This window comes from Bubalus bubalis, chromosome 12 (assembly GCF_019923935.1).
Source record: "Bubalus bubalis isolate 160015118507 breed Murrah chromosome 12, NDDB_SH_1, whole genome shotgun sequence".
NCBI classification, from domain to species: Eukaryota; Metazoa; Chordata; class Mammalia; order Artiodactyla; family Bovidae; genus Bubalus; species Bubalus bubalis.
Genome location: NC_059168.1, coordinates 104499822 through 104522318, shown reverse-complemented (window position 1 = coordinate 104522318; position 22497 = coordinate 104499822). Strand labels below are relative to the sequence as shown.

The 22497-nt window shown below is 66.3% G+C and overlaps 1 protein-coding gene across 3 annotated transcripts in view; it reads right to left on the bottom strand.

The window, feature by feature from the left end:
- Positions 1–1098: 1098 nt before the first annotated feature.
- Positions 1099–22497, bottom strand: part of RXRA (retinoid X receptor alpha) — a 93498-nt gene continuing 72099 nt past the window's right edge. For all 3 annotated transcript variants that reach the window (XM_025262069.3, XM_006062455.4, XM_006062454.4), the window contains exons 4-10: positions 21799–21978; positions 14507–14676; positions 11160–11289; positions 9696–9828; positions 7608–7699; positions 6052–6157; positions 1099–4415 (exon numbers count right to left, since the gene is read on the bottom strand). In XM_025262069.3, the coding sequence (XP_025117854.2) occupies positions 4268–4415; positions 6052–6157; positions 7608–7699; positions 9696–9828; positions 11160–11289; positions 14507–14676; positions 21799–21978 (959 nt within the window). In that variant the 3' untranslated portion in view covers positions 1099–4267. The remainder of the gene's footprint in view (positions 4416–6051; positions 6158–7607; positions 7700–9695; positions 9829–11159; positions 11290–14506; positions 14677–21798; positions 21979–22497) is intronic.

Genomic DNA, 22497 nt, shown 5'->3' with positions numbered 1-22497 from the left:
GGGAGCCCCTGGGCCAGGGTCCCTCACTGGCGAGGCGACCGTCTGGTTCTCCAGGCCCCCGGGGCTGACTACACTTCCTAGACCAGAAGGGGTCCCCAAAGTGGTTATGTTTCGATTTTTATGACAGGAAACCAGAATGGGCTGGTCGCAGAGGTTCGTGGGGGTCTGTCTCCTATGCCCACCCTTCCAGGAGGTACAGGCTGAGCTTCGTGGGCAAGGCCACGCCTGACTCCGCGGGTAGCAGGCCGTGAGGGCTGGGTGTCAGCACCCCGGGCACCGCCTGCAGCCAGCCAGGGCCGGGACAACTGAGTTCGGGTGAGGCCGTGCGTGTCACACGTGCAGGGGCACATTTGTATGTGTGTAAACATGCAAGTCCCGTGCGTACTGTACGCCCACATACAGCGAGTCTTCTGGGGGGCCTGGCTCTCGGGCCGCAGGACTCATCAGGTTCACGCCCGCCCCCGGGAGCCACCTCCGCCCTCAGTACGACATGTCCGTCGCCACCAGGCAGGGCTGTGGGCCTCAGGGCTTCCAGCCCCAGGATGCCCCGGGCCCCAAGACGGTGCCGGCTGGACGGAGGTGCAGGAGAGGGTTCGGGCACCGCAGGCACGCTGCGGCCAGGCCCCGTCTAGCCCCCAGATGGCATGGAGACAAGTGGGAGCAGGTGGGTGCCACTACCTGCCCGTTAATGGGGCAGCCGGATGACACCACTCATCCTGGGGCCATGCGAACCGCCCGCCCGTCCGGGCTGATGCGGACCCAAGGGCCGAGCTCAGCCCACGCCCAGCGCCGAGAGGGCTGAGGGCACCCCTCTTGGGGGGCTTCTGGACGGAGCCCAGGCACGGAGGGGGTGAGTCACCCAAGAGCCCTGAGATGCAGAGCAGACCAGGAGGACGGGCCCAGGAGCCCCAGGTCAGGGTCCTGCTGCCGGTGCCTGGCCGCCACCCGAGTCGGAGGGCAGCTGGGGCGCCTGCTGCGGCCCTCAGGGTGGGGTGAAGGCGGCAGGCCCACCCCCTCCAGGGAAGCCGGAAGCCCCCCGCATGGCCGGCTTCCAGCCCCGTACAGGAAAGCCCCCCGAACAAAGGCAAGCTGAGGGGGTGTTTTTAAACGCTCATGTTTTGCTTGTTTCTCCTCTCACGTTTTGCTCCGAGTCTCTTCTCCACAATTCTGACACCATTGTTCGCCCGGCACCTGCGGCCGCGATGTTTTGAGAACAGTCCGTGGGGGGAAGTAATTTCACAGTCAGTCCCGGGAAGGCCAGCTGGCCACGGGGAGAGCGCAGAGCGAGGTGTGAACGTTACTCGGAAGGGGAGGAAAACCCTCGAGAGTTCCAGGCCCACCTTCCCGCCCGCAGCAGTGTTGTCCGAGGCCCGCGCGCCCGTCCGAAGTCCGAATGTCGACTCAGAGAGCCTCCACCTCTAGAAGCAGAAACAAAACAAGTCCCCCCTCCCCGCCACATCCTCCAAGTTATACATGAGGGATAAAATTACATTTGTACAAAAATAGATTTTTTTTCTACCTTTCCCGATGCTTTAAATGTCTCCTCTTTTTCTCCGTATGTCATCTCTGTGAGCTACACGTCCCGGCTAAGGCATTGCTAAGGACTGGCAACGGCTAAAGCTGTTTGCTCCAAAGCATCTTAAAATAGATGCGTCTCCTTGCCTCAAGGTATTCATTCGAACCCGGATTTCACCAAAGAAGGGGTCCTTACATACTTGCTTACAACAAGCAAATTTATAGGAAAATGGGGTCGGGGGGAGTCTTGATTAAAAATAAACAGAAAACGCTGGTAACTGGTCTGTGTGTCTGGATGGCGAGCAGGTCTGTGCACGCGGGGTCTCTACAGCACAGGTGTTGTCCACACACACCTGCGTGGGCAGGGACCAAATTCCATGGCGGGAGCAACATCAGCCCGTCACGCTCCGGCTGGACGTTCCGTCTGGCCCCAACCAGGGCCTCCGCGGAGCAGGGAGTGCAGCGTGGTCTCCAGCACTTGCCCCGGGGGGTCTGCCAGCCCAAACCCTCCTGGGACGCCCAGGGCCGGGGGCCGTCCTCCCCCCGGGGTGATGAGGGCCAGCGGCTGACGCGGGTGCCCTCTGCACGGACGTCCCCGAGTAGGCCAGCTTCCAAGGAAACGCCCAGTGGGGGACAAGCCAGAGGCTGGCCTGGCCAACAACTTCCGAACCTGAAAGGCAGTCGTCTTCGCTCCTTGGCCTCGGGAGCCCTGCCTGATGACCGAGCGGGAGGTGATGCTGGGGGGGGGGGGGGGGGGGCTCGTGCCGGAAGCATCCAGTGAGTGGGGACGGCACAGGATGGCCAACGAGCTGACGTTAGTGCTATCTTTAGAAAATTAAAGACTGTCCCACCAAAATAATAATTACCAAAAAAATCACCTTAATTGAACCAGATTGGTCTACTGAAGGTCTGGTTAAAGAAAATGTTTATCTACCGAATAACGTGCCATGTCCCCACCATCACCTTTTCAAACACAGCAAGGACGTTGCGCTGACAGCGCCCGAGGAGAAGGGGGGCGTGGCCCCAGGACGCCACGGGCCTGGCGACGGAAGAGGCCGGGGGCGGGTGCCGGGGCCCCGAGGCCAGACCCCACAGGGCCCCCTCCTGGGCTCCAGAGCGGTTCAGGGCAGCGGGGCGGGCTGGGCGTGGACGGGGTGTGTCCAGCTGCAGAAGGCACTGGGTGCGGGGTGGGGGGCAGACCTACAAACCCACCACCAGGGGGACCCCTGGGGGAGGACCACCAGGGTGCCTGCGTCACTCTGCTGACACCACCATGCCCCCAAAGGCGGCCAAGACTTCCGGGGGCACTGGGCAGGCCCCAGCTCGCCCCACCTCTGCCACAGAGGGCGGATGGGGCAGGTGCCGCGGCGGCTGGGGACGCATCTCCTGGGGGCGGGAATGGGGGGCCCCCAGAGAAAGGAGATGTCTGTGGCATCCTCCACACGGTTGGCCCAGGTGCCTCACGCTCAGCCTGGGCTGGACCCTGGAGGGCAAAGAATGGACACCCTCTTCCCCACAGAGGCCGGAAGGCCGGCCTGTCCTCACCCAGCCTTGGGGACACCCCCGCACCCCCCCAGGGAGACAGGCTTGGGGGAGCAGCCACAACGCCGACCCCCGACTCCTGCTCCGGGGCCGCTGACGGGGGCGGCAGGACCCCACGCACCCAGTTCCGGCCCCCCCAGCCGACAAACGCCGGGTTTCGGGGCGTGAGACGGAAAAACGGACCGGAGGGAGTGCGCGACGGTGCAGAGGCCTTCACCCTGAGAGACCCGGCCCAGGACCAGAGCGGATGCGGACGGACACACGATGACAGCCCCACCTCAGGGGCCCACGAGACGCCTGCCACCCAAGGGGCCTCCCTGCCCACAGTGCTGCAGGCCCCGGCCAGCTGTCCGCTCCCCGCAGCAGACTGCCCACAGGTCCCGCCAGCTCTGGACCCCGCCTGCCTCCCTCAGCGTGCACGGCCGATTGAGGACCCTCCTCCCCTCCCGTCACCGTGGGCCTCCTGGGTGGGCAGCAGGCCTCCGGTCCACTAGAGATGGGGCGCGCCCTGCAGGAGTGGGGGCCAGCCTCAGCCCTCTGCACAGGCTGGAAGGTTTGGAGGCGGCCTGGACAGGACCACGTGGGACAGGAGCTGAAACCAGGACAACGCAAAGACAGCACGCAGGTGGGGTGGGGTGCGCGGGTGTCCCTGCAGCCTTAGGCGACCCCCAAACCCAGCACAAAGGTCGGCTCCCAATCTGACCAGCCTGGGGAGCAGGTTGAAAGTCATCTTTGGAAAAAGGGGCTGCTCACCCTTCACTCTGAGGGACCAGAGCCCCTCCCGTCCTCCCAGGAGGCGGGTGGGGGTCTTTGGCAGCCCCCCCCCCACCTGTCCCCTCCTCCCAATCGCGGGTGTTGGGCGGGCAGGGCGCCAGCCAACACAGGAGGCAGAGGGATCCGTGCAAACAGAGGACCTCGCATGGGAGATTTCCAAACCCAGCGACCACAGAACGTGACGGAGCCCAGCCGCCCTCTGAACGCTGCGGCTCCAGGGGCGGCAGCGTGTACCCCGTGAGCCCGCCCGGGTTCCCCCCTCCCGGGGCTCACACCGGCTCCTGCCGCTCCGGCGGCCGCCCCGGGATGCCCGCTGCCGGGTCCAGACGAGTCGTGTGGAAAACGAGGAGGGCGGCCTGCAGCACAGACTCCGCAGCGGCGGGCCACGCCCCCAGGGCCAGGCGGGCAGAGGGCGGGGCGGGCCGGAACCGCGGGCCTAAGTCATCTGGTGTGGGGCCTCCAGCATCTCCATGAGGAAGGTGTCGATGGGCGTGTCCCCGATGAGCTTGAAGAAGAAGAGGTGCTCCAGGCACTTGAGGCCAATGGAGCGCAGGGCGGGCAGGCGCAGCAGCAGCTTGGCGAACCTGCGGATGGAGCCACGTGAGCGCCCGCGGCGCTCCCCAACCCGAGCCCCGTGGCCTGACCGCCTCACCGCCCCAGCCCCCGAGGCTGCCACGGCAGGGGACCTGCCTGAGCCAGGGCCCTTGAACGGGGAGGGGTCTCTCAGGCAGAGGATGGACGCAGAGCGGGGCCAGGGCCCAGGGGCAGAAGACCCCCAAGAGGACACCCCCAGGGCAGAGATTCAGAATAAAGGGCCGGTGGCCGGGCAGGGGCAGGGTGATCAGGGCTTCGAGGGGGACTTTAAAAGGCGGGGCAGGCTTTCTCCAAGGGCAGCAGGAGTCGCAGCAGGATTTTACGCGGGAAGAAAGGCTCTGACGGCAGATCTGAGCACCAGCAAAGCCCCTGGCCACCGGGCGACCCTCCCTGGGGATGAAGCCGCTCCTGAGCTGGGGGGCAAGTCTGAGCTCCAAGAGGCCTCCAGGGGGGCTCACGCCAGCACCCACCTCGCCCGGAAAGAGCTGCAGCACAGCAGCCCGATGTCGAACAGGGCGGGTGCAGGGAGGGGGAGGGGCTCCTCGGGCTGCGCCTGCCCCACTGCAGAGTCTCTGGGAAGGACGCTGGGCAGCAGAGGAGCAGGGGAGACTTGGTGGGGGGGGGGGGCGCCTGGAGCAGGGATGCCAGGCTCCTGCACTCTGTGCCAAGGACAGCTGCCGTGTGGGGACAGGGCCCAATGCCCCACCCGGACGTCCACATCCACCCCTCCCTGGACCCCAGTCCCCACCCCGGGTGCTTCCAGGCCTTCTCCACACGACCCTCGGGGGACCCTGGGACCTCACTAATTATTAACAATGTCTTATTTCAGGGGGAAAGCCCCGGGCTTGGCTGCAACACAACCCACGTTTTAAAGGCAAAAATGCAGCTCAGAGGCTGGAGCGGGGCCAAAGAACGCGCTGTTTTCTGCTGAGCTGGCGAGATGGGCCAGGGCGGGGAGCCAGGAAAAACAGGCGGGCCTGCCACCCCTCCTCCGGGAAGTTTCACTTTAAACCAGATGAGGCTGGTCAGACACTTAACCGTGTGTGTGCCGGCTGGCGAGGCAGGCGAGGGCAGAGCCAGGCCTGGGGTCCTGGGGCCCCACCCGCTCCGGGCAGACAGAGGCCGGTCCCGGAAGAGAGGAGGCAGGAACCTGGACAGCCGGTCTGCAGGCACCTTCTCCCAGAAATCCACTGTGCACCCGGCTCGGGGGACCCGGCAAGGAGGCAAAGCCAGCCCTCCCAGGCCCACGGTCGGCAGGGAGAGAGCCAGGCAGACTGTGCTCAGATCACAGCCATCTGCTCCGCACACGTTTGTAAAGCACCTACTATGTGCTGGCTTTCGTCCCTGCCGGGCAGAGCACAGCAGGGCCCTGCCTCGAGTGGTTTCCTCTGGCGGCAGAGGAAAGCACCGCCTTGGTTTACGCGCTCTAGAGCCACGCGTGCCTACTGTGCGGCAGCATAGGGCCCATCTGTCTGGTGGGGCTGCAGGGAACTGTGAGTGCGCGCCTGCTAGGGTAGAAGAGTGCCTGGGTCCCCCGCTGCCCTGGGTGGGGGAGGGCAGCTGCCCTCTAACCCACAGGAGTGTCTGAAGGGCTGGGGCAGGCCTGCCGCAGCCCCCGAGGCCCACCTTCCTGGCTGCTCGGGGTACTTGTGTTTGCAGTACGCCTCCAGGGACGCATAGACCTTCTCGCGAAGCGCCTCCACCTCGGCTGGGTTTGAGAGCCCCTTGGAGTCTGCAGGGGAGAAGGGGCCACAGGTCAGAGCCCGGCCCTGGGAAGTGGGGACCCAGAGCCCCGGCCCGGATGAGGCGGCCCCGTGCACGCACCCTGCCTGCTGCGTACCGGCCACTCGACCTTGGGCCTGTCCCCTAACCTCTCGCCACCCCACTACCCCATCAGGAAGGTGGAACAGGCCTGCTTCCCCCACCCCTGGTTACCACAGCAACCACGTCACCTCCAGAGGCCTCAGTGCACTGGGTCTCAGCCCCTCTGAGCCAATGTAGGCGCCAAACCTTCTCCTGTCTGAAACAGCCAAACCCACGCTGTGGGGGCCGAAGCCACCCTGAGCCCTGGGACCCTGGCAGCAGCAGCCTGGTCTGGAAGGGGCTCTGCCTGTGGACAGAGATGCCTGGGACCAGGGCCACCAAAACCCCAGGGCCCAGGGGTGAGGACTGAGGTGCACGGGCTGCCCTGGGTCATCTGGGCAGCAGTCACAGGCCTCCCTGAGGCAGTGAGAGCTCTCCAGTCGGGCAAAGCTAAGCCCCTCTCTGCTCCTTCGTCTTCGAAGTCACCCCGCAAACTGACACCTGACAAGCCTCTCTCCACTGACCCCCAACAGCAGCCCCCTTTGGGCACTGGGATTCGGGTCCCTGCCCTGAGTGCGGCCCCAGACAGGCATGGTCCACCCTGATGGTTTAGGGGGCAGAGGCTGGAGCCCTCCTGCTGCCCATCTGAAGCCAGGGCAGCCCTGGGGACAGGCCTGCTCTTGGGTGGCCTCTGAGCCCTAGGCCAGGGGCCCCCACACCAGCCCTGCCCCGGCTGTCTGACATGCCAGCAGGGGCACCGTGCCCAGCGTGAATGCCACAGTGGCCTGGGGTCCTGGGCACCTCGGGAAATGCAGACTCCTCTGCAGCTGGGCCCCCGGTCCCCCTATACCTGGGCCTGTGCCAGCTCTGGCCACCTCCCTTCTGCCCCTGGCAATCCCAAGTCTGGGCCCCAGCAGGTAAAGCAGTGCCGGCAGCCAAGTCACGCTCGACTTCAAGGGGCCCCACCGGGCAGGGCTGTGTTGCCAGGGTCATGGGCTCATGCACAGGCCTGGGGACAAATGCCCCTGGAAACGGGCTGTCTCCACTAGGGGACCCCATCTTCACCCCAGCCTGACCCTCAGCACTGGAGCCTACGGAGGGTAAGGACTCAGGAGCCCTGCCGCTGCCCCGCCCTCCCACCGCTAGCACTTCCCCAAGAAGGCTCAGAGCCCGCCCCTGCCCCGGTGCTCCCCCAGCACCCCCAGACCAGCCGGGCTCCAAATCTCTGGCAGCGGAGCCCATTGCAAGGGAGAGAGGCAGGCTCAGAGGAGGAGCAGGGGGCCGACACCGCCCTATCAGTGGGATGTGGGGCTGCGGTGGGCGCCCCGCTGCCTTGGCCCCTTGGGGGGCAGACACCAGGCCTGGACGGCAGGCAGTACCGGGGTTGAAGAGGACGATGGCGCGCAGGCAGCCCAGCTCCGTCTTGTCCATCTGCATGTCCCGCATCTTGGACACCAGCTCCGTCAGCACCCTGTGTGCGTGGGGGGAGGGGGGCAGGCAAACATCAACATCCAAGCCAGACCGTGCCCTTCCCGGGGCCCCCCAGAAACACCCCCAAAGGACTCTGTGCAGGCCTGGAGGGCAGCTGAGAAGGGTAAGGCGATTCAGATCGGGTAGGACAGTCCCTGCGCCCAGCCAGTCCCCTCCAGCCCCTAGCGGGGAGGGGGGCTCCTCTCCTCCAGCTCCAGGAGCTCAGCGTTGTGGGATTTTATTCCAGGAACCCGGAGACTAAAGGGGCACCGCGTGACAGCAGAGTGAGCCAGGGTCCTGGACGTCAGGGGCGAAGTCCACCGGCACACGTCCCTGCTTGGCTGCAGACCAGGCCAAGGCCCGGACGCACATCCCTGCCACTCCCTACGTCCGCGGAAAGGCGCCTCCCCAGCTCTTGGCTTTCCTGCTCCTGGCTCGCTGCCAGAGGGGGCTCCGTGCCACTTCCCATCACCAGGCACCTCCCGAGCACCTGGGCCCCCGGAGCTGTCAGCTGGGCGCAAGGCCGGGGAGGGACAGGCTTGCTAAAGAAGCCATCTGTGAGCAATACGATCCTCTGGAGAAGGAAATGGCAACCCACTCCAGTATTCCTGCCTGGAGAACCCCACAGACAGGGGAGCCTGGCGGGCTACAGTCCATGGGGTTGCACAGAGTCGGACACGGCTGAGCAGCTAAGTATGTAAGCAATAAACCCAGCACCCCACAGCCCCCTCTCCAAGTTTACTGAACAAAGACACGCCCTACATTGTCTGCATCAGGGCCTGCCCAGGGCGCCTGGTGCAGGCGGGTGGGGTGGAGCAGTCAGGAGCCGCCCCAGTTCTTCCTGCGCTGTCCCACGTGGCAGCATGCTCCGCATTTGTCCCCAGGGGGCTACAGTAGGGGTCTCTGCTGCTCCCCTCCCTCCCACTGTAAGGCTCTTGTACTCAGGGGCTCGGGCTTCCCCGGTGGCTCAGTTGGAAAAGAATCCGCCTGCAACGTGGGAGACCTGGGTTCGATCCCTGGGCTGGGAAGATTCCTGGAGAAGAGAAAGGCTCCCCACTCCAGTATTCTGGCCTGGAGAATTCCATAGACCGTATACAGTCCATGGAGTCGCGGAGTCAGACACAACTGAGCGACTCTCTTCACTCAGGGGCTCACCTGGGACCCTGCCCATTGCCTCCCCTCCCTGGGGTCCACTCACCCTGTGCTGAAGCCCCCCCTGCCCAAGGGACCCCCCCACGGCCCTCCCCAGCCCCTTCAGCTCTGGCTGGCTGAGCTGACACCCCGGTCTCCAGAAGGCCCAGGTGCTCTGACCTGGGCTCACAGGCAAAGCCAGCCAGGGATGGGAACAGGCATCCCAGTGACCCTGCCAGTGGAGACTTGACGAGTCGTGATTTTGGAGCCTGAGAAGAGTCGCCTGACCACCGCCCAGCACCGGCCGCCTGGGTGTGTGCCGAGAGAGGCGGGAGCAGAGAGCAGTGTCCCCACCGGGGACAGCCCGGAGCGGTGCTGGGACGTGGCCATGCGCCCGGGGCCAGGCCGCACGCAGGTTCATGGAACCACAACACGTAAGAGGAGTCCTCGCCAGCTCCCATGGAACAGCACCACCGTCTACTTCTGCTTTAAAGATGGGGCCGCTTTCCTTCCCACACACGGATGTGGAGGGAAAGACACCGCAGTGGGAGCTGGGGTACACGGGCGGCCCCAGGGATTTTAATCTTAGGGAAGTTGCTTAGTTGTTGTCCGACTCTTAGCGACCTCATGGACTGTAGCCCACCAGGCTCCTCCGTCCATGGGATTCTCCAGGCAAGAATACTGCAATGGGTTGCCATTCCCTTCTCCAGGGGATCTTCCCGACCCAGGGATCGAACCCGGGTCTCCCGTGCTGCGGGCATACACTTTACCCTCTGAGCCACCCGGGACTTAGTCCTGGGGCCCTTCTGCTGTCTCCACAAGCGTAACCTCCATGCACAGCACAGAGGCCACGCGGGGGGCCCCACCTGTCGAAAATGGCGCCCACGCCCGCGCTGTGGGCACTGTTGCGGTGTACGTGCAGCCCGGTGGCCAGGAGGATGCCATCCTTCACGGCGATGGAGCGGTGCGAGAAGGAGGCGATGAGCAGCTCGTTCCAGCCTGCGGGGGCGGGGGCACAGGGTCACCGTGGTCTCCAGGCCCCGCCCGCCTCCTCACCCCTAGGACCACCCTCCCCCACTGAGCAGGAGCAGGGACTCGTCCACCTGCAGGGCTCTGGGGCCCTACCCCACCCCACCCCGCCCCGCCCCGACCCCCACCAGGCCCCCCCGGAGGCAGCTCGCACCCTCTCAAGGCAGGGCCTCCATGGAACCCCGAGCCCGTGACCCTGCCACAGAAGGGTGGTTCCCGAGCACTGACCCTAAAGTCCTGCACAGAGCAGCTCCTGCAGCTGCTTCACCCGGGCCCTCCACACTCAGGTGCCCGGGAAGTCCCTCTCTCTACGCCACTGGTGCCAAAGAGTGCGAGGGAGCCCCCAGAGCCTCTTGGGCAGCCCCCAACGCAGACTCCCAGAGCTGACGTTTTGGGGGTGCCACAAAACAGTACATGATGGAACCCAGGAGTGTTGGAGCCAAAGGGAGACTGCCACTCTCTCTCTGAGAGTCCCTGGCACCCGCGGCATGGGCGCAGGGCTGAGGGAGGGCAGAGAAAAGACCCCGTGCGCATGCACTCCTGCAAACCGGACACGCGAGCCATCTCCAGAGCGTCGCTAGCGACCGTCTCAGACCCCAGCCCGGAGCCCACGGAGCACTCGGCAGTGGTGGCTGTGGCCGTCACCGCTGCCCCAGAGGCTCCGGGCTGGTGGCTGTGACCGTGTCACAACGGTGATCCTGTTCAGTCATGACTCAACCCCAGGAAGCTCGTATTGGCCTCACTTTACGCAGAGGAAAACTGAGAGCCCGGGAGACAAAAGGGCTGCCCGCTCAGTGCGAGGACCCAGGGCCCCGCCCCACCCCGCAGGTCGGCATCTTTTCCTGTCGGCTCTGGGGTTGAAGTCTGTGCCCCAGTCAGAGTGAAAGCTCTTCCAGGGACCGTCTCCCCTACCCCTGGGCCCATCGTGGACCGACACCCGCTGGCCAGACACCAGGGCTCAGGAGGCTGAGGAGGAGACCTCATCAAGGGGCAGAACCGGGCCCCCAGCAAGACTGCCCTCCTCTGAGGCCCCGTCCCCAGCCCTGTGTCCCCAGGCCTTCTCCCCAGCAGCCCCCCGGCCCTTCCCCAGCAGGGGCCCCCACCCCCCTCCCTATGCCCCGTGCCCCGTGCCTCTAGGACCCCACTGAGCAAGAGCAGGGCCCCGCCCCTCGCCCCGCCCCGCACCAGGCCCGCCCCTCAGGCCCCGCCCCTCGCCCCGCCCCGCACAAGGCCCGCCCCTCAGGCCCCGCCCATCGCCCCTGCCCACCCCTCGCCCCGCCCCCACCAGGCCCGCCGCTCACCTGCTCGCAGCAGGATGACCTGGTCGTCCAGGGGCAGCTCGGAGAAGTGCGGGATCCGCTTGGCCCACTCCACCAGCGTGAAGAGCTGCTTGTCAGCTGCTTGGCAGATGTTGGTGACGGGGTCGTTGGGCTGGGGAGGGGCACCGTGGTGAGCACCGTGCATTGAACAGAGCCCCTGATCAGGCCCCCACACGCCCGACCCAGCAGCGGGGGCTGACCAACGCCCCCACGACCCCCACGATCTCAGCCCCCGAACCCCAGCACAAAGGAATCGGCGAGCACGGCTGAGTGAAGGGTTCTGATGGGAGGTGACCCTGGAAGGTGTGGGTGGGCCCGGGGTCATCACAGAGCCCCTGCTGGGGGGGAGGACATGAGGGCCGAGGCCAAGGTCAAGGAGGGAAGAGCTGCCGGCAGACGTGGAAGAAGGGCCGGAGCCGGGGCCCGGGGCGCCGCCCCCACCCCCACGCCTCCGAGGGCCAGCCCTGCCGGTGCCCTGACTTAGCCCAGGGGCACAGATCTCAGACTTGGGCCTCGAGAAGCGTGAGGTGGTGAAATCTGGGCTGTTTTAGGCCCTCCGTTTGCTGTCACCGTGTCATGACCCATTCGGTCCCCACCGCGACCCTTGGGCCAATGCCGGGTGACCTCGTGTTGCGGACCAGGCGTGGGGAGGGCGTGGGCAGTGCCAGCTCCTCTGGTGGTGGTGCTTCCTCCTAAATTTGGACGTGGCAACACACGAGGGAGCACCCGAAGCCCTTCCGGAAAGTTCCGGTCAGAAGGGGCGTGCGTGCGTGCTCAGTCATGTAGTCGTGTCTGGCTCTTGAGACCCCATGGGCTGTAGCCCACCAGGCTCTTCTGTCCATGGGATTCTCCAGGCAAGAACACTGGAGTGGGTTGCCATTTCCTCCTCCAGGGCATCTTTCTGACCCAGGGATCGAACCCATGTCTTCTGCAGTGCAGGCGGATTCATTACCACTAAGCCACCTGGGAAGCCCCTAGCCAGAAGGGGACGCCCAGGCATCCTCACAAACGGGGGAGCCCCGGGCAGCCTCAGTGGCTCCAGGCTCCAGCCCACGGGGCTCCGATGGAGAACCCGCCAGGCCCTGGGGGGTGGGGCCGAGGCAGCGTAAGCGGAAGCGCCTCATTCCAGGAACCACGTGGGCCAGGCATTCCCCACCCCCCCCACCGACGGCGTGGGGAGGCTGGAGGAGCTTCCCTGATAGAAACCATGTGCCCTCCTGCGGCGCGCAGTCTAAACAATCCAGCCATGAAGGGCCGGCTGAGGGCTCTCTTGGGAGGCCTGTGACAGAGGGGCATGGAGGCCGGCGTGCAGAAGGAGTACCTGGGGCCGCGGGAGAAGCGGCTTCCAGGGCGCACAGCCAGTCAGGGGAAAGGGGTGGAAGGCACCAGCGCCCAGACGCCCCCAAAGTCACCGTCACACCGAGGCCCCAGGGGGCCAGCCCCACAGCATTCCCGCCTCCACCCAGGAGCACTCACCAGAAGCCCAGCACTCAGGGCGCCCAGACGCCACGTGCCCAAGCCCAGCACACCCTCTGGGCATCGCACACCCATCCCGGCCGCCGGATGACCGCAGCCACGAGCAGAGCCAGCCTGCACCGGGGACCCGGCTCACCCGAGCGACACACCCAGCGCCTAGCGAGCCAGAGCCTGGGGCCAGGCTCCAGTCCTCAGGGACTTTGCTCCGAGCCCTTCCAGCCCACAGCTGGGAGGCCAAGCTTGACGGCGGGGGTCCGGGGAGCTGCACTGAGGGGGGCAGAAGGCGTGGGGAAGACCGACAAGTCCCGGGCTGAAGCCCCAGAGGTCGGGCCTTCTCTAGTCACTAGCGGGAGCCCCCCCAAGCCCCCAAGGGGCCCAGCGCAGGCCTGGTGGAGTGGGCCAGGGCCTCGGAGGCAGGTGCCGGGTCATACCTAATAAGCTGGAGGCAAAGGTTACCTGCACCAGAGGTGCGGTGCTGGCCTGGAGGGAGGGGGTTCCCCCGGGGGAGGAGCTCGAACTCTACCAGGCTCCATCCTCTGAGCCTCATTCCCACAAAAAGACAAAACAGGCCTCATTCAACAGCAGTTTCCTGAGCTCTGGCCCCTTGCCGGAGAGGGCAGAGCCTTCCCTGTCCTAGGAATGGACCGCGGGGCCCCCAGGCTGGGACCTGAGGCTCCCCCGGGACAGACAGGTGTCCCTGGTCTGGGGGAAGGGGCTGAACGAGCCAGCCCCAGAGGGGGACCCAGGCCAATCCACCAGGAGCGGCCACAGCAGGGCAGAGCCCCCGCCAGCCAGCCCACCAGCCTGTCCCCTAAATCGCCCGCCTGTTCTGCATTCCCGGAGCACGCAGAGGGCAGACTCGTTTCCTCCCAGATGGTGTCCTCACTGGACAAGAGTAAAACCTGGCAGATGGCTGTCGATCCCTGACTTTTCCTTCAGGGTTTCTGCTCAATCGTGAGGCCCTTGCTGCCACTCTGGCTCCCCACTGGGACTAGAGAAGCCATCAGGTGGGGTCGGGCCACAGACCAGAGGGACTGTTGAGGGTCAAACTGGCGGCGGGCGGGGGGTGGTCACTGCACACAAGAGGCAACACGGCGGGGCAGCCAGCGTGGGGGTCTGAGAGGGGCTGCAGCCTGGGGTGCTCCATTGCAGGGGGACAAGGAAGCAGGGTGTCCTGAGACCGCAGGCAGGACGGGACCCCCACGCTCTGAGACTGGGGGGCCGTGAACAAGCACCTACGGGCGGCAGGGTCCTGTCCCTGACCGCAGCCGGGCACGGGGAACCGTCCGACGGCCAGGATGGAGAACAAACCACCACACTCGCCGCGCAGTGACCCCCAAGCGTCAGGGGCGCTGAGCCCCCATGATGGGGGCACAAGGCAGTCGAGAGGGAAAGGGCTCCCTGAGGAAAGCACACTTTGCAAGGCTGAAGCCGGAGGAGGAACGGTGGAAACCAAACGAGCAAGGGCCCTGGGGCGGGGGTGGGCGGGGCGTCCGGGCCACGTGAGGCAGGGACAGAACGGAGGGGAGAAGCCAGGAGGACCCCCGGGCCGCCCTGAACCCACACGGGAGACACAGATCATGCTAAGACCCAGTGTTGCCCACAGGCCTGGCTGCACGATGGGCCAGAGGTGACAGGAAGCTGGAAGGGAGCCGTAAAGTCCTGGGCTTTGAGCCCAACAACCGAAAACTCGCCCACCTGACTGGCAGCAGAGCCTCATGGAGGTGCAGGGGCATGGGCGGGTGACAGGGTCCCCCTCCAGGCAGGGGTGTGATGACGGGGCCCCTCCCAGGCGTGCTCCCAGGGCCTCCGTCCCCAGAGCAGAGCAGATGGACATGGGCGGGGGCGCTCACCGAGCTGGGGTTCAGCCCCACGTTCGCCTCCACGTAGGTCTCGGTCTTGGGCTCGACGGCCAGCTCGGCCTCCAGGATCTTCTCCACTGGCATGTCCTCGTTGGCGCTGCTGGTGGACTCCACCTCGCTCTCGCCCCGGTCCTTGCCCCGCTGCCGCTCCTCCTGCACGGCTGAGGCGGGGTAGGGGGTCACTGGTCAGCCCGCAGCTCCCGCGGCAGCCTCTGCCCCCGGGACCCAAGCAGCGCGCCTGCCAGCCAGCCAGGGCCAGGGAGAGCGAGGCTGCTCGGGGCCGGCCAGACCGCAGCCCCGTCTCTGCCCCAAGCCTGGCCTCCCGCTCCCGGGGCGGGGCTGTGCACTCTGAGAACAGAGCGCGCCGCCTCTCGCTAATTCATTCAACCACGGTTCACACCAGGACCACCCAGGGCCAAGGCAGACAGGGCCCCGCTCTCAGGAAGCCAACGGCTCAGCAGGGATCCCGAAGTGGAGTGAGAAGGGCTTTCATGGGCTATGGACGCAGGCACAGCCAGGATGGCTTCCCGGAAGAAGTGGCAGTGCAGTTGAAGAGACAGAAAGGCAGGGACGGCAGCTCAGGCAGGGGCAGGGCACGTGCCGAGGCAGAGGGGGTGTCCAGCATGAGGCTGGAGGACTGGGCAGATGGGGGCAGCCTGGTCTCTGGGAACCAGGGAGAGAGGGAAGGGTTTATTTCAACACGCCCCAAGGAGACCCACGCGGAGGAAGGCCGAGGGGACCAGGCACCCCACGCTGGGCGTTCACAGACCCTCGATCTCAGAGCCCATGTAGCTCAGGCCGCCCTCTCCTAAGAGGGGCTGAGACCTCCCTGAGGTCACCCCGCAGGCCAATGGGACACTGAGCCACAGCCCAGCTGTGGACCCCACCCAGAGCCCCGCAAAGCCCCGAGGGGCTCCTGCAGTCCTGGGCTGACCCCACCACCCCAACTCTGCTGGGGACAGCAAGGACCCCGGACCAGAGCAGCAGGGGGAGTCCCCAGCGGGGAGAAGCCTAGTCCAAGGCCAGAGGGGCTGCCACAGAGCCCAGCACCCTCACAGCGGAGCCCTGGGCGTATCGGGCAGAGCCCCACGGACGGCCAGACAGCCCTGGGGGACAGCAGGAGCACCAGGACTGGGCGGCACCCCCGCCCGCCAGCCCCATCCCACCCTCCCGTGGTCCTGCCCTGCTGAGCCAGAGCGGGCCCAGGCATCCCCTTGACACCCCAGGTGCCCTCAGCACCCACCTCAGACAGAGCTTCACAGGGGCCCTGGGGACCCCAGCACAGGGGGGAGCTTGTGCAAGCCCACTCCCGGGCGCCGTGGTGCACACATGGCCGCCGCGCTGTGCGGAAGGGCCTGCTCGCAGCCCCTCACCCCAGGGGCCAGGGGAGCCTCCGTTCTCGAGCCTGGGGTCCCCGGGCCCCACACAGCTCCGTAACAGCCCACGTCGAGCCCTCTCCACCACGCCGACCCCTCTCCACCACACCAGCCCCACCGACGACCGTTCGGAGATGCCAGGACCCAGCGGTGCCCTTCTCCGGGCCATGGGGCGTCCTGAGGGCCAGCCTGACCTCCTTCCTGCCTCCACAGACGGCTGCTCACAGCTGCCCCCCGCCAGGGGCTTCACTCTCCGAGCCCAAATGCTGACTCAAGTGAGGGACTTTCCGTTGGTGCAGCCGGACTCCAGACGGGCCGGCCGACGCTGCGGACCGGACCAGCTGGGCCACGGAGCCAGGCAGAAGGCTTCGGGCCAGAGCTTTTGCAAGCCTGGCGCTTCTGCAAAGTCTGACAGCTGGTGGGGCTGGGTGGGAAGCTCAAGCTGGCTGGCCTGGTCCCCGCTACCCCCACCCACAGCGGATGCTGGGCTGGGCCGGGCACCTCCTCAGGTCACCATCTGTGCAGGAGACTGGGTCACAGGCCAGAAGGGTGGACCCAGAGCGAGGCAGCCACACGGGCCCATCTGGACCACAGCCAAGTGATGGGAACTCAGAACCCTGGTGAGCAGTGTCCCCGAGACCCTGAGAGTAGGGTCCCTGGGGTCTGTGCTCTAGACAGAGCTGAGAGGCCCGTTTTACCAAGTGGGGAAACTGAGGCCCAGAGCACCCCTCATGGCTGAGCCCTCAGGAGAGCAGGCAGCTCAGGAGTCAGACCTGCTCTGCCTCGGGTGAGCCCCAAGCCTCTCTGGGCCCCAGCACCGCCCCCCACCCGCAGTGAGACTGACGACACCCGCCTCCTGGGGGTCCACAGGCACTGTCCTCCATCTGCTCATGACTCCCGCCCCACGCCCCCCACGCCGTGGCCCAGTTACAGGGATGCCCGCACTCGAGAAGGCCCTGGGCACAGGGGTGCCGACCGGGGGGCCTTGGGTGTGGGGCAGGGGGGGCAGAATTAAGTAGCAAAGCTCTGTGAGCACCCTCACTATAAATATTACGGTTTTACTTACAGACAGCGGCGGGAGGGGGGTGGCTAGGACTCTTGCTGGACCAGGTCAGCCGTCGTTTACACGTGGTTGGCGGGAGGCCTCAGGCAGGAGGGGCAGCCAAGACAGGGCCTTGTCCTCCTCCCAGCCCAGGGTGGGGGAGGGGGGCTGCATGGCGGGGGGTGGGGGGACGTTGCCATGAGAGCAGAGCTGGCAGGCCGCCTGCTGGGATCCCCAGGAAAACCCTGGGGCCAGCGCTCCCCAGCAGTCAAGCCAACGCCTGGAGGGGCGCTAAACACCCCAACACGGCCAGGGTCCCCGCAGTCAGCGACTCCGGCCTGGGACCCCTCTCTGGCACGGTGCTTGCTGCCGGCCCCCTGGGGAGCCGAGAGGTCGGAGGGGGCATCTGGGTAGGGGAACCCAGGCCTGCTGCCTCCTTCGCTTTGGGCACTTCCCCTGTCCCTTGCAGGACCCGAGGGGCAGGAAGGATGGGATTTCACCAGCAGCCCTGGCCCGGCTGCCCCTTCTCAAGGGCAGAGGGGGTGTCCCTGCCAGAGGCCACAGGGCAAGTTAGGTGCCTCCAGCTCAGAGGACCCGGCCCTCCTTCCCCTCAGTCTGCACACGAGAACGGTTATGTGCATATAATCACACATGCACACAGGCTCACACCCATACATGCACATCAGCACTCACACAGACTCACACGCACACACACACACGCACACACACACACACATGTGCACACAGGCTCACACAAAGACGCACACACGTGCACACAGGCTCACATGCACACCAGTACTCACACACACACACTCACATGCACCCACACAGGCACAAAAGCTCACACCCACACATGCACACACTCACACATGCACCCACACGGGCACACAGGCTCACACACAGGCGCACACACACATGCACACAGGCCTACACCCACGCACCTGCACCAGCACAGACTCACACGCACACGCACACACATGCACACACACACACATGCACGCACACACACGTGTACACAGATGCACACACACATGCACACAGGTTCACACCCACACATGCACACCAGCACTCACACAGACTCACATGCACACACACGCACACGCACACACACACACGTGCACACAGGCTCACACACAGACGCACACACACGTGCACACAGGCCTACACCCACGCACCCACACCAGCACTCACACAGACTCACATGCACACTCACAGACACACCCACACGTGTACACAGGCTCACATGCACACCAGCACACACGTGCACACACAGATTCACACACACGTGCACACAGGCTTGCACCCACACATGCACACCAGCACTCACACAGACTCACGTACACTCACACACTCACACACACACAGACGCACACACACACGTACCCATCTTGTGGCCGCCAGTTTCTCCCCCGCCCCCCATGCCCCCCACCACATCCCTCCCTTGGGGGAGCTTGCCAACACCCCCATGCACAGGTGAGGACACTGAGGCTGGGAGAAGCGAGGCCACGCGCCCCAGGGGACGGGGTGGGGGCCCGGCTGGGGCTCTCTCCGCAGTGACACCTAGTGCCACGCCCGCCTGCACACACACGTGCGCGCACACACACACCAGGCACCGTCTCCACACCCCTCGCTCAGAGCCAGCAAAGGGACGCAGGCAGGAAGCAGGGAGAGGCCTTCCCAAGGGAGGGGGCCGAGCAGGGAGGTGGGGCAGCGGGGCGGCCCCTGCAGCCTGGGGCTCTCACCCCAGACGGGGGCCGCGTCTCCCCCTCAGTCCGCGAAGCCCCGCGCACTGGCCTGTGCCCTCTTCAGACGGAAGTGCCCACAGGCCCTCGAGGGCGGCCGCACACCCAGCGGACAGGCCCAGCCCAGCTGGGGAGGCCTAGCCCGCGGGCACTTCCCACCCGGGGCCCCGGCCCTGCGGGCCCGACACGAAGCCGTCACCTGCCGCGTCACTCGCTAGCCAGCCCTCCCTGCGGTCAGCCAGTCAGGTGCCAGCCCCGAGCCTGCATCCCCACTGCACCAGAAGCGACCAGAAGCCTCTCACGTGGGTTGTGTCGTGTGGGGCCGGCTGGCATGGCTGCCCACCACCGGGCAGCACCTAGGAGGGCTCGGGCTGGCCCTGGGGGCCTACAGCGTACACGCTCCTGGACAGGGCTGGGGTGGCACGCTGGGCACCCATCGCAGGGCACTGCACTGCCCCAAGTCATGCTGCTAAAGCCCTGCCCCCGCTGGGGAGCCCTCCTGGCAGGGCTCACACCCCGGGGTGGGGGCAGAGAGGAAGGAGCCTGGCGTGCACCTCGCTGACCCATAGAGCCCTCTGCAGGGCCGGCACCGTGGCCACACAGGGTCTACCACTCACCCCTCCGGAGGGCAAGGCGGTGGGGCTGCCCCCGCAGCAGCGGGGGGCCAGACGACGCTGCACCCGCGGCCAGACGGAGCCGCCTCCCACCGCCCCGCGGCTCTCAGGCCAGCGAAGAGTTCAACGTTGTGTTGGGAGCACGAGGGGACCGTGTAGGAGGGTTTTTACTGCCTGCTCGTGACTTATAAATCCAGCAGGAGGCGAGGGGAGGTGGGTCCTGATGGAATCAGGTATTTATCTAATGGCCCATAAATCAGGCCTCGAGGGCCGCGGTGCCTCAGGACGGCGCCCAACGCTCCAGACTCATGCATCAGATGGAGAGCGCGGGCATACGGCCCTGCAGGCTCGGCCCCTGAGGCCTCCTCCCTGCCCCCGAGCCCCCTCCCTGGCCACCAGGCCCGCTTCCTACCCCCAAGGCCTCCTCCCTCCCTGGGGGAGCTGTGCGGACAGTCATGGCACCACGGGTGGGTGAGTGTACGTGACCAGCAGGGACCCCAAAGAGGCTCCGGGCACAGCAGGCGCCCCTAACAGCCACTAGTGGGCAAGCGCAGGGGGGTCAGAGCCGCTGGCCCCAGACCGGAGGCTGCAGCTGCATTGGGACAGGAGGCGCTGTCCCCACTCTCCCCAGACCTTGGGGGTCAGATCACTGGGGTGTCCCCCAGGCCCACAAGCAGAAAGCCTGAGACGACCTTAGGAGAAGGCCAGTGTTTACTGGACTGGACAGCCCTGGGGACCTGTGTTCGGTCACTCTGTGGGGCCCCCAGGTCTCGGCCTCTGCACATGCTGTCCCTGCCATCCAGACACGTGGTCTGCTGAACACCCCTCCACTCTTCAGGGGTCAGCTGGACACCTGTCCACCAAGTGCTGTCCAATGCCCACAGCAGGGCCGGGGCCTCCTCTGGGTTCCCACAGGCCCCAGGCTTCCCCAAAGGCCACACTGACCACTCCCAGGGGGCCCTTCCTGGCTGTGAGATGGTCACTTTCAATGGGCAGATGGCCACGGCTCACTGACCCACACCAAAGTGCAGACTGATCTGCCCACCACGTGCTTGCCCCCGCTCAAGTTTCCATCCTTCAGGAACAACACTGCACTCACCACCTCCAGGAAGCCCACCCTGACGACATGGGGCAGCCAGAGGAACTGGGGCCGGACACAGGCCTCCCCACACCAGGCATATGCTTCCTCTGGCCTCCTGCTGGCCTTGAGGAAGAAGGTCAGCACTGGAAGCCAGAGCCCGGTTCCAGCCCAACATGTGACTGTGGCCGAGCCCCAGACCCTCTGGGCCTCAGCTTCTCCACCCGCACACAGAAGGGGGGGCCAATGTCTCTATGGAACATGCGCCCTCATCAGGAAGGCTGGGTGGGCAGACCAAGGCCTAGGCCGGCCCCCCAGCTCACGCTGGAGCCCAGGAGGCACCGCTCTGCGGGGTCCATGGGCACACTGCCCCTCGCCAGCGCCGAAACTCCCAGCCCATCACTGCCTCTTGGCCTCAAGGCACAGATCCTGCAGGACCACTGGCCCAGCTGAGGTCTCGGGTTGTCAGCAAGAAGGCCTGGGGCCCAGGAGATAAACGAAGGAGATGGAGATTGCAGACTCCACAAGAGGGCAGTCCCCAGGGACGAGACAGCTGCCGGCTCCCCCATGGGATGGTGTGGGGGAGGGTGCGCACACACCAGCCTGTGGGGGCCATGGAGCAGATACAGTGCAGGAGGGACATGCAGACCCTCACCCCAGGGACAGAACCTCCCAGCCAGGAGCCCCCAAGCCTGGGCCAGGGAAACCAAGGCCCACAGACAGCACGGGGCTGTGAGGAGCCCGCCCCAAGCCCAGGCCCTGGCCAGCGGGACAGTTTCAGTGACCCCCTGGGAGCAGCCTTCCATGTTCCCTGCCCCACCGCCCGACACACACCTGCTGTCAACGAAACCCGGCCCCAGTCCCAAGGCCGAGAGGCCTGCAGCCCAAGTCTCTCTACTCTGAGGATCTGGGTCGCGAGGCACCCCCACCCCATCTGCGGGAGGAAGCAGAGCCCAGGACAACCCAGCGCCCAGCATGCTTCAGTTGTCCTGATGGTCTCCAGAGCTCCTTACCCGCGCCCCCCCAGCCCCAGGTCTCCTGGACCGTCCTACTGAGCCGCAACAAGCAGGCCCCAGGACCGGCCTGTACACTCCCTGGGGTTCGTTCCAGGTGGAGCCCCCACCTCCCACCGCAGCCCCCAAGAGCCCACGTGCTCAGCAGGGCCCACCAGGACCTCGGAGAGGTTCTGATGGATGCCTGTCGCCAGTGGGGCTGGGAACTGCCAGCAGGCAGGACCAAGGGTGTCCCTCCCGTAACCCCAGAGCCTGCTGCGAAACTGGTGCTCAGACAAGTCAGCGAGTGAGAGACCCCAGCCCCCAGGGATGAGTGCCAACGCAGCAGCGGCGGAGGCCTCTGGAGGGAGTGAGAGCCCCGTCATCAGAAGTATGCAAAGGAGCTGCGAGCAGGGAGGGCCGCGCGCCAGCAGCCTACCTTCGCGCTTCATGCCCATGGCCAGGCACTTCTGGTAGCGGCAGTACTGGCAGCGGTTGCGCTGCCGCTTGTCAATCAGGCAGTCCTTGTTGTCCCGGCAGGTGTAGGTCAGGTCCTTGCGCACCGTCCGCTTGAAGAAACCCTTGCAGCCCTCGCAGCTGTACACCCCGTAGTGCTTGCCTGCGGGCGGGGCGGCCGTGAGCGCCACGCGCGGCCTGCATGAGGGGCGCGCGGACTCGGACACAGGGCCCTCGCCCTCTCCAGGTCCGGGCCGGCGCCCCGAAGGACTCAGCCGACCTGCCAGCGGGGCTGCGGTGCTGCCGGGCTCGGGGGGGAGGCGTGCGAGGGGCCCTTGGCCCCGGGCACAGCACAGCGGCTCCCTGGCCGGCGTCTCCACTGGAGCCACCCGCCCCGCTCCCCGGCCACCATCTCCTGGACTTGGAAGCGCTAAGAGGTCCAGGGTGAGCGGCTGGGAGCTCCGGTGGCCCCTCGCTGGCAAAGCCGGGCTCCTGCCACCCCCCACCCCAGCACCCGCACGGGGTCCTGCAGCCCCGCCCCGCCCTTGGCCCCGCCCCGCCCCACCCCGCCCCTCCAGGGGGTCCTGCAGCCCCCGCCCCGCCCCTCCGGGGGGTCCTGCAGCCCCCGCCCCTCCGGGGGATCCTGCAGCCCCCGCCCCGCCCCTCCGGGGGGTCCGGCAAC